This window comes from Spermophilus citellus, assembly GCF_964194105.1.
Source record: "Spermophilus citellus genome assembly, chromosome: 3".
NCBI classification, from domain to species: Eukaryota; Metazoa; Chordata; class Mammalia; order Rodentia; family Sciuridae; genus Spermophilus; species Spermophilus citellus.
The window spans coordinates 38,243,233-38,257,615 of NC_138184.1; the positions used below are offsets into that span (position 1 = coordinate 38,243,233).

At 44.9% G+C, this 14,383-nt stretch overlaps 1 protein-coding gene across 1 annotated transcript in view; it reads right to left on the minus strand.

Annotated features, from left to right (window-relative positions):
• UBE2E1 (ubiquitin conjugating enzyme E2 E1) overlaps positions 1-6,052 on the minus strand; it is a 73,531-nt gene extending 67,479 nt beyond the window's left edge. The window contains exons 1-3 of the mRNA XM_081283523.1: positions 5,879-6,052; positions 4,588-4,772; positions 237-287 (exon numbers count right to left, since the gene is read on the minus strand). Of these exons, the coding sequence (XP_081139649.1) occupies positions 237-287; positions 4,588-4,739 (203 nt within the window). The 5' untranslated portion in view covers positions 4,740-4,772; positions 5,879-6,052. The remainder of the gene's footprint in view (positions 1-236; positions 288-4,587; positions 4,773-5,878) is intronic.
• Positions 6,053-14,383: the final 8,331 nt, after the last annotated feature.

Consider the following 14,383-nt stretch of genomic DNA (forward strand, 5'->3'; position numbering starts at 1 on the left):
GTATGTAAAAGTGTCTACTACAAATAAATCCATTACTTGGCTTCTACAAAGTACCGAGATAGTCAAAGTTTCATCAAAGACATTACACTCTGGTTAATACATTTCAGCATACTTGATGCTAGCGCCAAAACAAGGAATTAACCAAAGTAAAGCAAAAATCTACAATATTACAAAGAAAAATCCAAGACAGAGATTAGAAGAATTTTAAAAAGAAAATAATCTGAAAGGCAGCTCACCTGCAGTTAGGTGGAGGGTCTAAAGTGATGTCTGCCAGTTCTTTCTGAATCCTGGAGTCAGGGAAATGAGAAAGAAACACAAGACGCATTAAGGCCTTGCAAGCTTCCCACCTGTAAATACAGGTCTGGCAGACAGACCTAGCCGCGATAATTGGATTCCACTGGGGAATGAGGAAAAGACACATCAAAAACTCAGGTCTGGGACTGGGAATGTAGGTAAGTGATAGAGCACCTGCACAGATGCAGAGCACCTGCACAGATGCGTGAGGCACCATGTTCAATGAGGGGTGGGGGTGGGGTGGAGGGCAGATCTGTAATTTAGGAAAAAACTTTTTCCCCCCAGAAGCAGTGAAGCGGAAATCTGAGGTCTCCTGCCATCATCTACAATGTGTGGGTTCCAACTTCGCCTCCCACATTTGCCGTTTTCCATTTGGGAATCATTTTAAAGATTCCCACTTGCCAGCCGGGCTAAGAAGTCCGAGGCAGGAGGATGGCAAGTTCGAGGCCAACCGGGGCAACAAGGCCAGACTGAGGTCTCAAAATTTAAAAAGGGAAAAGAAAAAAATATGAGGCGGGCTGCACCCTTCGTGATCGAGTGCTCGCCTAGGAGGCGCAAGGTCCAGCATTCAATTCCCCGAACCGCAAAAACAAACAGCCCCACTTGCGGAGCAGTTCCCTGATTCCTCCTTCCCCCGCTCCCCCTCTCCCCTAGGACAGAGATCACAGCCTCCGTGGGTGGGAAGGTCGCGACCCTCTGGCCTCCCCGCCCCGAGAACGCGCCGGTCCAGCCCTAGCCTGGCCCGACGCCCTCACGTCCGGCCCGGCCCGGCAGGGCGCCCCCAGCAGGCCGAGGATCCCAGGACCCGCCCGGCACCGGCCCGAGTCCTCGGTGACGAAGCCAACATGGCGGCTCCCCGCGAGGCCCCTCGGGCCCTGACTGACCTGCCGGGCGTCGCGCACCCTCGGGGCTGGCCGCTCCGCAGCCGCCCCCGCGGCCGGTCCCTCCCACCCCTACAAGCGCACAGACGGCTCGCGCAGCTCGGGTGAAGTTGCCAGCCGGAGGGGATGGGGTGCCCGCGCGGAGGACGCTCCGGGTGCTCAGCGCCGCCCGGAACCTCGGCCCCGACGCCACGCGTCGGCCCGCAGCACCCGCCCGGGCCGCACAGGTGCACCCGCGCCGGCCTCCGCACGCTCGCTCAGCCCACCTCTCCAGACCTGCCTTTTCCTGACGTCCTAACTTCTTGGAAGGCCTGCCCTTTCCTTCCCTGTGGACGCGGACCCCGGACCCCAGTTTTCTGCCCAGGCACCAACCCTCGACTTCACAAAGGGTCCCATCCCCCACTCCTAGGCCGAAGCCACCAGGCAGTTCACACCAAGAAGCCCTGGCCTTTGTCTTCTGCTTACCTAGGCGCTCAGAGCATCGATGAATAGGACAAACTTGGGGCCTAAGAGCCTCTGCCACTTCTAAACGCCGCCTATTTTTAATAATCTTTTCTCCTATCATATAAAGCCCTCGGGGCTGTGTTACAACTTAAAAAAATCTCACCATGGCAGGATGGTAGTAAAAACAAGAACAAACATACACGCTAGGCAATTTGAATGACAATGATGCTTTTCTCTTTCCAAAGGTTTTCGGAGGGTAGGAAGAGGCCAGCTATATGCATGAGGTTTTAAAAGGCGCTATTTCTTCCACGTTAAAGTAAAAAAAAAAAAAAAAATTAAGGGCGACGACTGGGGAAGTTCTTTCAACTTTCCTATTGAAGGATATTTCCTGCCCCCTACAAATCTGGTCAGTTTAAGAAAGGGGTTTTTCAGTCTCTACTGTCATCTATTTACCAGTGTCCTGCTAAATTCCCCTGCTACCAATAAGCATTTCAATTCAAAGACAGTGGGCATCCCTGTTTTTTAACTCATTGAATGTTAGATTTAAGAGTTCCAAATCCTGGCTTCCCGATTCCCTACTTGCAGCTTTTAGAATTGGCTGTAATTGGTTTTTTGTTTGTTTTGCAGTACTGGGGATTGAACCCAAGGGGGCTTTACAGCTGAGCTATAACCCCCTTTTTAATTTTTATTTTAAGACAGGATCTTTCTAAATTGCCTGGAATTTGCAATTCTGCCTCAACCTCCCTAGTTGCTGGGATTACAGGCATGCATCACCGCAGCCAGCTGAACTGACTGCATTTTTAAGACCTAGGTATGAAAAAATGTCCTCTCCCTCGGGTCAAATAAGGTAATCACTTCCTTAATACCTAAAAAGTGTATTACCAGACAGCTTTATGCACTTCATCTTGACAGCCAGCATTTGCACCATTTCCAGAGTGCTGGCCAAAGATTTGCAAGAGGAATACATGCATATGTCCCAGGGAGTGAATCTTGTTCAGAACACTCTCCATAGGGGCTTTCCTCTCCCCGCCCCCCCATAGTTTAGAAACCACTTTCCAATGTGCAATGAGTAACCCGTTAAGTCTGCCAATTCAGTCTTGTTTTCACACCATCTCTTGGTAAATTTGTCTCTTCCAATTCTATGGCCAATAACTATCTTCCAAATCAATATATTTCACAAAGCACCATCTATAGGATCCCACTAACATCAATTTTCCTCTTTTACTCTTTCCTGGATATACTTTCCCTCTCCACCTTTTGCCTTTTGATATTAACCTTAGCTCTGCTTTAACACAAATAGTCACTCTTTCAGCAAGTTCTCCAGGCAACTAAATTCACTGCATAAAAACAAAACTGATGTTAACTTATAGGTAAAATCACTATTTGAAGCTTCTCATCTCTTTCCCAGCCATTCCAAATAATTTTTTAACCTCCTTTGCCTAAATGAGCAAATTGAGTCTAGGGAAAAATCCTCCTCTTTGTGAATGCTAACAAAAAGGACACTATATTTTATTTGGTGCCTATGCCTTTACCCCCAAATGTATTCATGTACACCAGGGATACCCAGAAAAATATTAAAAAAAAAATACTAATGACCTAAAGCAGATATCCTACATTGGGGCAAGTCAGGCCAAAAGCAGCCTGAGGATAGGGAGCTTAGAGGCTTGGGGGAGGGGTAATTGTTAAGAAAAGGACCCAGCCAGAGTGGATAGGGTAGATGCCAGATTCCCGGAGAACCCACTCAGAGCTAATCAAAAAGGGCCAGTTAGGACTCCTGGGAAGATGAAACATAATCAAATTAACCTCCTGAAAATGACAGCAATCTTCCAAGTCATGCCATTTCACCCAAGAACTTTACACTGTTTAAAATAAGCTAAAGTCACTACAATGGCCCACAACTAGGTCACCAAAACAGTTTACTAAATTTTCCAAAACTTCAAGTCAGGGGAAATGACAGAACTCAAACTCTCAGGCTCACAATTCTTCTGAAAAATCCCTTTAAGAATGGAATCCTATCTAACCCAGCATTTGGATTCCTTACGGTCTTCACAGCTTGCCACTTTAAGGTTTAACAACTATTTAACTGAGAACAGGATTTATGAAAGGGTGTCTGGGGGTTCCTAGAAATTTGCTATACATTATTCTAAGGGTCATGGGCATCAGAAGATGTTACTTAAGGATGATGGTGGTAAAAAAGTAGCTACCACTACCACAAGAGAAGAGGAAAGGAATAAAAAAGCCACTACTTGAATTCAATTGAAAAAAAGGGAAGGGGTGAAAATTTCAGTTTTACAGCATGAGAGCCAATGGCACCAGGAGGAAAAGTCTCCCTGAAATTTGGCAAGTAGAAATTCTTAGAAAAAAGTCACAAAAACCAGGGACAACCATTTTACAATCATTTACTGGTTGATTCATTTGCGTCAACTCCCCAAGTCGGAAAAATCTCTTAAAATTCCATCAGAAAACATCACCTACTAAATTTTTTGCCTGCTCATGTGAGCTACTTATTCCTTTTGCAATTTGTGGAGAAAGCACTATGCAAAAAAGATCATCCCTGCAACAGGTGATGAGGAAGTAAGATGGTCATAGAATTCATTTAGACACGACTTGTCTGGGAATGTGTTAGTAATTAAGAAGTGGGATGACAGCCTTGGAGAGGGTAACAGATCAGTGACCCGAAATCAAATTTGAGGGTCACTAACAAAAGTAACGCGGACTCTTACAAACTTCAGCAAGAAACTCAAGCAGCAAGCCACAACAGCTGCATGTGGACAATGATTAAAAGTAAAACAGAAGAGGCAACAGAGAAAATAATTAGGGCTTCCATGGCCCCATTTTCATTTTTGAGAACACATAAACTATGAGGAGCACTTAAGCTACCCTCACTGGGAGGCAGATCAAATGCAGTACGAGGCAGTTCGAAGACAGGAAGCCTGTGGGGGGGTGGGGTGGGGAGGGGATACGGTACCTCTTGGCGCTGGTGGAAAGGAGCTTGGAGTTTTTGCTCATGCTGACTTTACTCTCCTTCTTCTTGGGGGTGTTTGTTTCTTTCTCGGTTTGCTGGTTGGAGGACGAAGATGAGGAGGAGCTGGTGCTGGCCCTCGAATCGTCATCCGACATAGCGAACCCCCCACCCCACCCCGCAAACGGCCCCTGCAGGGGGAGGGAAACAAAACAGAAACACACAAACCATGCAGGCGGTGTAAATAAGGAACTAGGGTGCTGTCAGGAGGGCACAGACCCTGGCTGCACCCGGCCGCCCACCACCCGCTTTTCAAAGTCTCCAGGCCCATTAAAGCTTTTGCAAATCGGTCGTGGCTTGTTTATTTTTGGCCCCAAGTGAAGGACACGGTGGGAAAACGGTCTGGAGCCCTGCAAGCAGCCCCTCCCTCGCCCCCCGGGGCTCCCCACCGGGCTGGGAGGGAAAGCCGAGGTGGTGGAGGAGGACAGGGGCGCGGGGTGCCTCGGTGGGGACAGGAGGGAAGGTCCCGGCAGCCGGCCGGCCTTGGGGCTGTTTTTGTCCGCTTTCCGGGGGTCGCGGGGGGCCGGTGGCCCGGGCGAGACTGCGGGGGCCACGAGCGGAGTTTGGCGAGGTCGGGAAGCGAGGAGGGGCGGGAAGGAGTAAGAGAGGAAGCCGAAACGGGGGGACGGAGGCGGGGAGCGGGTGCCCGGTGGGGGAAGGGAGAGGCCGCCGGGGGGCAGGGGCGACGAGGCCCGAGGCCCCGCGCCGCGCCCCGACGCCCCTCCCGCCGGCCTGCCCCAGGGCGGCCCAGCTCGGGACTGCGCGGTCGGGGCCGGGGTCCCGAGCACACGCCCGATCGCCCCCCGCGGAGGGGTGGGGGAAGCGGGGGGCTCGGCCTCCGCAGTAGCGGAATAACAATGAGCCCGTCGGCCCGGGAGGGGTTAATCCCCGCGGCCCCCGCCCGGGAGGAAAGCGGGGCTCCCCCAACTCCCCCTCCCCCGCTCCCGGCCCCCTCGGCGGCCAGTGGGGGGCTCCCGGGCAGCGCTGACAGTTCGAGCCACAATGCCCCCCACCCGGCCCCGACGCGGGCGGCCCCCGCACCCCACGCGGCCGGGGGTCCCTGCCCATCCCCCGCGGGCGGGCCCCGGACTCCTGGGGCTCCCCGGCCCCTCTCCACCACCACCTCGGCCCCGTGCCGGGCGGCCCGGGCGGCGCGGGTCCGGGAGGCGGCGAGGGGTGTCCCCGAGGCCCGGCGGCGCGGCCGGGGGGCGGCGGGCGGCGGGGGGGATCCCCGTACCTCTCTTTGTGTCTGGCTCCTCCGTGCCGCCGCCGCGGCTGCTGCTGCGGCTGCGGCTGGGCCTGGCCACTCGTGTCTCTCTCTCGCTGGGAGAGAAGCGGAAGTGCAGCAACAGCAACTATTAACAGGCAATGGCTTCCCCCAGCCACACACGCTCGCACACACACCACTCCTCCTCCTCCTCCACCTCCTCCTCCTCCTCCTCCTCCTCCTCCTCCTCCTCGCCCTCACCCCTCCCCCACCCGGCCCGGTCCCACCCACCCGCGCTCCCCTCCCCCTGCAACACCTCGGGGGTGGGGGTGGCGCGAGGAGGACACCGGGGACCCCGGAAAACCCTGTCGCCTTCCCCACCCACACCCCGACCCCAGCGCCGCCTCCAGACGCCCGAGAAGGGGACGAGAGGTGTGAATTTTTTTCTCAAGTGGTTTGGGGGGACCTGGATTCTGGGCGCGACCGGGGAAGCGGGTGAGAGACGGGGGGCGATTGAAACTAGATGGAATAGAGAGAGGAAGTTCTTTCCAATGAAAGCTTCTGGAAAGAGAGGGGGGGCGGGAGTGGCAAATTAGTGAAAAAGATGGTCATCTGGTGGCAAGGACTTTGGACTAGAAAATTCAGCGGGAACTCCTCATAAAAAAAGTGATCAGTTTAAAGAGAGGGGGGGAAAAAAAAAACATCCCTCAACAGGGTTTCCTTTGGGCTGACACTTGCTTCTCCCTCTAGCAATTTACCTGCCTGGAGCTGAGGTCACTCCTGTGAGAAAATCCCAAGCTTGGAGTTTTCTGTTCCGGGCACGAGGCACGTGCAATTTTACAATATTAGAGTCTTCCATTCACTTTTTACAGAAAGTGATGTGGTTTTATAAAAGTGATAGAGAGGATTTCGTGACAGGTAGAAACCAACGTGAGTCGGGGTTTGCAAATGTGAGAGTCACTGGGAATACACAATATACCACTGAGTTAGACGGGTTTTAGGATTTTTAGTGTCCATTGACATTAGATGTAAAGTTTGATTTTTTAGAAATCGGATGGAAAGTTATAATAGAGTTTTTTTTTTCTTTTTAACCTTTTGCCATAGTAAAAATGCTATTCGAATAATATTTTTAGAATAATCACAGTAATTCTGCTGAGTTGTTCCTTATTTAGCATTTTAACAAAATTGATTTTTAGAAATATTAAGTCATCAAATTACAACTTAGTTTCTTACCTATTTGTCATTTAAATTAAAGGGAGCTGAACTAATGTGTGCCATCCAAATACAACAGTGCACACACACACAAGGTCTTGACATTGAGGAGACAATCCCAAGTCAGATTTCCACAGCCCACTTAAAAATATTTCATTCAGGTCACCATCATTTTCTACGGTGACAATGGCTTCAGTCATCACTGAACAAAAGATATAAAGACCATGGCATATCAATAACCAGGAAAACAGGCCTTCCCAATACCCAGCTAAGTCCCTTCTAATAATCAAACTGAAATCCCAACTTTATGAAGATTCAAAGTAGCTGGGCATGATGGTATATGACTGTAATCCCAGTGACTCAGGAGGTTGAAGCTGGAGGATAGCAAGTTCAAGGCCAGCCTAGTAATTTTGTAAGACCCTGTCTCAAAATAAAAAGGGCTAGTAAAGCTCAGTGGTAAAGTGCCTCTGGATTCCATCTCTACTACTGTAGGAATGAAAAATGATTCATAAAGTAATGATATACACTTCTTGCTCAGTGCTTATGAGGCAACCTTTATCTACCAGAAGTTGTCAATAAAGTCAAGAAATGTAAAACTGGAAGAATATCATCATTTCAGTTTCCTGCCTCCAGACAGAGCTCTCCCTCCACTACCCAAAAGAATTCGGATTTTGAAAAGATCTCCAGACATACCCTTTCTTGGAGTTTGGTTTCAGGAGTCCTGGTAGAGCATTTAAAAATTATGACATTCCTTTATGTATGATATTTGAAAATAATAATAATTCCTTTAAAAAAACTCTTATACTTTTGTACTTTTTGTACTTGTGTACTTTTTGTACTTCTGATGAAAATGGTATATTTTACAATAAGTAAATTTAAAAAAAAACTCAGGATTAGGAAAATAATTAAAAGATAGTTATGAAAATTAGCATTTTCTCTTATTAAAGTTTGAATTTCTAATACTTAAAATATGCATTTATTTTATGAGTACCAACAGTAGGGGGGGGTGGGAATCATACATGTATAAAGACAAGAGCTGGCAGAGATCTAAGGAAAATAAATTATTTTATTTGTTAAAGTAACCAGGACAGCTAGGCACTCCTGAGGCTGAGGCAGGAGGATCACAAGTTCAAAGCCAGTCTCAGCAATTTAGCCAAACCGTGTCTCAAAATAAAATATAAAAAGGGCTAGGGATATGACTCAGTGGTTAAGCACCCCTGGTTTCAATCCTCAGTACCAAAAAATAATAATAATTTAAACATAAAGTAACTAGGACACTGGGTGGATGTTTCTTTAATATTGGTTTTCATAAATTATATACTTGAAGGGCTGGGGATGTGGCTCAAGCGGTAGCGCACTCGCCTCGCATGCGTGCGGCCCGGGTTCGATCCTCAGCACCACATACCAACAAAGATGTTGTGTCCGCCGAGAACTAAGAATAAATATTAAAAATTCTCTCTCTCTCTCTCTCTCAAAAAAAAATAAATAAATAAATTATATACTTGAATACTAAGTATAGTAATAATTTTAATTTTTTTAGAAAATTGAACTTGATTTTTTATGTTTCATTGTTGATGATTGGTTCAGATTGGTCCCTGGGGAAATAAATCATGAACCCTAAGAGTTCATCCTGTGTAGGGAAGTGCTTTCCCAGGTATCTGTCTAGAAGCCTCCTAACCCTCTTCTGTCTTCCTCTAATCTCTAATACACACTAGTTTAAGTTAGTGCTTTATGGTTTTAGAATGACCTGCCGAGGGGGAATAAAGACCTCAAAATGTTTGGGGAATAAAGACCTCAAAATGTTTAGAGAATAATCCACTGCTTTCAAAAGACTAATCTGTATGTATTTTGGATGTACAGTTGCCTTAGGAAAAAGATTCATTTGAAGCCTTCTAGTTCTTCTACTTAATAGCTACAAGGCCTAAGGAAGTAAATTGATATTCCTGAAGCCAGGTGTGGTAGTTTATGCCTGTGATTCCAGCTACTTGGTCCAGGTCAGCCTGAACAACTACTAAGACCCTGTCTCAAAAAATATAAAAGGGATGGGGATGCAGTTCAGGGTAGAGTGCTCCTGGGTTCAATCCTCAAGGGAAAGTGGAGAGACTAGGAGGAAGGAATTCTCAGGGAATAAGGATTTCATTACTAGAAGGGCTCTAAGAATGGTTCACATTCATGTTATAAGGGAAGAAATTAAGACAAAAGAAAGTTGGTACCAATATCTTATCTAAGGTCATGCAGTAAATTGGTGGCAAAAGAGCAATTCTGACCCATGCTGTTCACAGATGATCCTGTCAGTTCTGGCAATATTGGGGTGGAAGAAGAGACTTGATTACAACTGGAGAAAACTATATGAAGTATAAAAGAACACTGATAATATTTTCAAGACTGCATTAACAATCAAGACATAATTGGAAAAGTGGGCGGATGGGAGCAAGCTAAGGAATCACTGAATTTGTAACATTTACTTGAATAAACTAATGACCACTGTAGAAGGCCTCTACCCCTCATCCTGAGAACAATCCTCCCTCTTTATTTATTTCATATTTACAGATATGTATTTTTCTTTCTTTTTTTCTTCTCTCTCTCTCTCTCTCCTCTCTCTCTCTCTTTTTCTCTCTCTCTTCCTATTGTACTAAGGATTGAATCCAGGCACGCTCTACTATTGAGCTACATTCCCAGCCCTTTTTGGTTTTTGAGTCGGGATCTTACTAAATTGCAGAGACTGGCCTCAAATTTGCTATCCTTCTGCCTCAGTCTCCTGAGTTACTAGGATTACAGGCATGCACCACTGCCACTATGCCCTGCTTATGGATAAGTTTTAAATAGGTAATACATTTTCATGCAGTATTTTTCTTTTCTTTTTTTCCTACCAGTAATTGAACACAGGGACTCTTAACCACTGAGCTACATCCCCAGCCTTTTTTATTTTTTTATTTTGAGATGCGTGGGGTCCCCCTAAATTGCTTAGATCCTCAATAAATTGCTGAGTCTGACTTTGAATTTGTGATCCTCTTGCCTCAGCCTCCCAAGTTGCCTGGATTACAGGCATGTGCCACTACACCAAATCCATGCGGTATTTTTTTAAAGAAACCAGAATGTGTGCTACGAAAATATCCTGTTCCCCCAACACCACCACTCCCAGTTTCCCTCAGAGGAAGCAGTTTTCTGTTGTAGTCTAAGCATGTGCAAGCAAATGCATTCGTACACATTGAATGCTTTGATAGGACTGATTCATTTACATTTTTAAAAATGCATCCAGTCAGGGTGGTAACCACAACTCTAATAATCCCAGGAACTCCAGAGGTTGAGGCAAGAGAATGCAGGTTCAAGGCCAGCCTGAACAATTTAGTGAGGCCCTAAGCATCTTAGTATAACAGGGTTAACTTGATGCTTTTACTATATCCCTTGTTGCTTTGAAACTTACATTTTTTTTTTCTGTTTCCCAATCTTCTCCTCCCTAATCTTCTTTTCTCTAACCTTTTCCTTCCTGATCTTCTCCTCCCCATCTTCTTTTCCCTAACCTTCCTGATCTTCTGTTCCCTGATCTTCTCCTTCCTGACCACTTCTCCCTAATCTCATTTTCCCTCAATCAATTAAAAGCCCCCTGTTCCTGCCTGTGGGCAGAATCTCAGCATTCGGGATAGGAGTGCCCTGTGTTTCTCCTTTGCTAGGAAAGCAATAAGCCGCTTTGGGGACAAGGACTGAGCTGTTGGCAAGTTTAAGAAGACCCTCTCTGAGAAAAAGGGCTGGGGTCGTAGTTCAGTGTAAAGCTTTAGGCTCCTGGGTTCAATCCCTGGTACAAAAAAAAAAAAAAAGAAATTCAGTCACAGAAACCCAAACAGAGGTGCACTGTGACATCTCCCGGGCTTTGAGAAAGTGGGCTCCAGTTTTCACTAGTACCTGTTCCTGGTTCTCAAAATGATCCAACTCTCTTCTTCAAGTCATCTTTAGAATATCAAGTACTTTAAAGTAGAAGCACTTGAAGATCAAGGGGCTAGCTGATCCCTAGAAGGTGAAAAACAAAACAAAACAAAACAAAAAAAAAAACAAACAGTTAATTCAAAAGAAAGAGACCCAGTCTTAACTTTTTTGAGCACTCCTATTTTGGCTTGTTGCTTATACTGAAATTCCAGTATTTCACAAAAATAACCCCTCTCATTTGGTCAAATTCATGCCCAAAGAATTGTTAAACAAATTAACATTTGTTTAACTTACCTATGGCTAAATTGAAAGCATTTGCTTTCTCTGTTAAACAAACAAAAATATCTTTTTTTAAATTTTTAATATTTATTTTTTAGTTTTTGGCAGACACAACATCTTTGTGTGTATGTGGTGCTGAGGGTCGAACCCGGGCCGCATGCATGCCAGGCAAGCGTGCTACCGCTTGAGCCACATCCCCAGCCCAAACAAAAATATCTTATGCTTGGAATTTAGAAAGAATTTCTTCAAAGCCTTTCCTGAAAAGATGGTCTCAGTATAGATTTCAATCTACTTATTTCATTGTATAATGCTCCATTGGCTGAAAAATCTGTTCCTTATACAGAAAGATAAGGAAGAGTCACAAAAAGGGTCAATTCCATGAAGGCTATCTTTAATTTGGGTCATTTTTCCATAAGCCTTAAAAAAAAACAAAACAAAACAAAACAAAAAAAAAAACAATAAAGCTGATTTCAGACCCTAAGCATCCTCAGTCTATTAGTCCACGGTGTTGCTATCACAGGAAGCTAGGACAGAGCTAAATTATTTTTTCTACCACACGGAGGCATTGAACAACCATGTGATTTTCAAATTTTACCAAGGCTTGATAAGAGTCTAATATTGTCTCAGGCAAGGGCAAAGAGTTTATTTGATGTCTAAGAATGGGTAGTGCTTAATATGAGAACACTCTTCTCGATTTATAATTGAGCATTTCCTCTATCAGACTTGTTTTCTAAACAAATTAACCTTCAACCTTCTATACATTGATCACATGAGGACAGACAACATTGGGATATACTAGAATGCAATTTGAGTAGTTTGGTTCATCAATTTCTGAAACGTTTTCCTGAATTTAACAATTTTTCAGTTTACCAAAATTTGGAGGAGCAAAATAATACGGAATAATTACATTCATTTCACATTCTTAATAGATACGTGGTGAAAGTTTTAAAATTGTATCAACCTCCCTACAGTTATATGGTGTGGCAAATCTACAGCCAAGGATCCAGTTTTTTTTTAGAGGGGGTCTGGGGGAGGTATACCAGGGATCGAACTCAGGGGCACTCAGCCACTGAGCCACATCCCCAGCCCTGTTGTTTATTTTATTTAGAGAGAGGGTCTCACTGAGTTGTTTAGTACCTCTCTTTTGCTGAAGCTGGCTTTGAACTCCGGATCCTTCTGTCTCAGCCTCCTGGGCCGCTGGGATTATAGGCGTGCACCACTGCACTGGGCTAAGGATCCAGTTTTGAATCCAAAATTTACTTTAATAATTGTAAACCCCAGAAGCAATTGGCAACCATTCTTGACTTGCTAAGTCTACATGATATGTCTTTGTCACAGAAAATACTTATGTCTGAGAATCTCAATCAAATAATGAACAAATATTTATTAATTAGCCTGTGTGGACTAAGCACAGTGCTAAGTTCAGTGGCAGATGTGAAGTCTAAGAGGTACATCCTGGCTTCTGGCAAGGGCCAAGGGAGAAAAGATTAGAACTGGGTCTACAAGGAAAAGCAAGACTTCGGAAACAGAGATGCAATCCCCAAAGATTGAAAGGACATTAAAAAGATAAGGAAGATATCAGATGAAACCAAATATATTGTTATTAAAATATAAAATTACAGCCAGCTGCAGTGACATGTGCCTGTTGTCCCAGCTGCTCCAAGGCTGAGGCAGGAGGATTACTTGAGACCAGATCAGGGCCAGTCTTCAGCAAAACCTTGTCTTTTTAAAAAAGAAAATTTGAGCTGGGCATGGTGACCCAAGCCTGTAATCCCAGCAGTTTGGGAGGCTGAGACAGGAGAATTGCAAGCTCAAAGCCAGCCTCAGCAAAAGCAAGACGCTCAACAACTCAGTGAGACCCTGTCTCTAAATAAAATACAAATAGGGAGCTGGGGCAGGAGCTCAGCAGTAGCGCACTTGCCTGGCATGTGTGAGACACTGGGTTCAATTCTCAGCACCAGGAGTAAATAAATAAATAAAGATCCATCAACAACTAATAAAAATGTTTTTTAAAAAATACAAAATAGGGCTGAGGATGTGGCTCCGTGGTTGAGCGCTCCTGAGTTCAATCCCCAGTACCAAAAAAAAAAAAAAGAAAGAAAGAAAAAAGAAAAGTTGTGTGTGTATTAACATAATATTTTATTATTAAAAACAACAATGTCAAAAATGTCACTGGCATGGAAGGAAAAAAAAAAGCTGAGATTCCTGATTAAAAGAGACTAAAGAGGCACAAAAACTAAACATAACATGTGATCAAGGACCAGATCCTATACTAGATGGGGAAAAACAAAATTATGGAGGACAGAATTAGGTCAATTGAAAAAAAACTAGAGTATCCAAGTTAGATTAGATAAAACTATTGTCTCAAATGTTTAATTTCCTGAAGTAGATAATGATATTGAGGATATTTTTCTTTTTAGGAAAAACACACTGAAATATTAGAGGGTAAAGGGGCATGATGTCTACAAACTATTTCAAATAGTTAAAAAATAAATAAATAAATAACAGTGTGTGTGGAGAGAGAGAAAGAGAATGATAAAAACTAATGTACCAAAATGTTACAACTTGATGAATTTGGGTACAGGGAGTATAGATACCCTCTGTAAAATTCTTATGATTTTCTTTTAAGTTTGAATTTTGTTTTTTAAATGCAATTAACCTCAGAGGGAATGAAATGAGGGGAATGAAGGAGAGATTGCTAATTCATATTTCTGTATTGTTTTACTTTTTTCTTCTTTTTTGTATCTGAGATTGAACCCAAAGGCATAATCACTGAGCCATATCCCCAGCCCTTTTCATGTTTTTATTTTGAGACAGAGTCCCACTAAGTTGCTTAGGGCCTCACTAAATTTCTGAGGGCTGTCATGCCTTTTCTTTGGGGGGGGGGGTACTAGGAATTTAACTTAGGGGCACTCCACCACTGAGCCACATCCCCAGCCCTCTTTTGTATTTTATTTAAGGACAGGGTCTCACTGAGTTGCTTAGCGCTTCAGTTTTGCTGAGGCTGGCTTTGAACTCGTGATCCTCCTGCCTCAGCCTCCTGAGCCGCTGGGATTACAGGTATGCACTGCTGGCTGCCTATAAGTCTTTTAAGATTAGATTGATAGAAAAATCAGAAAGGAA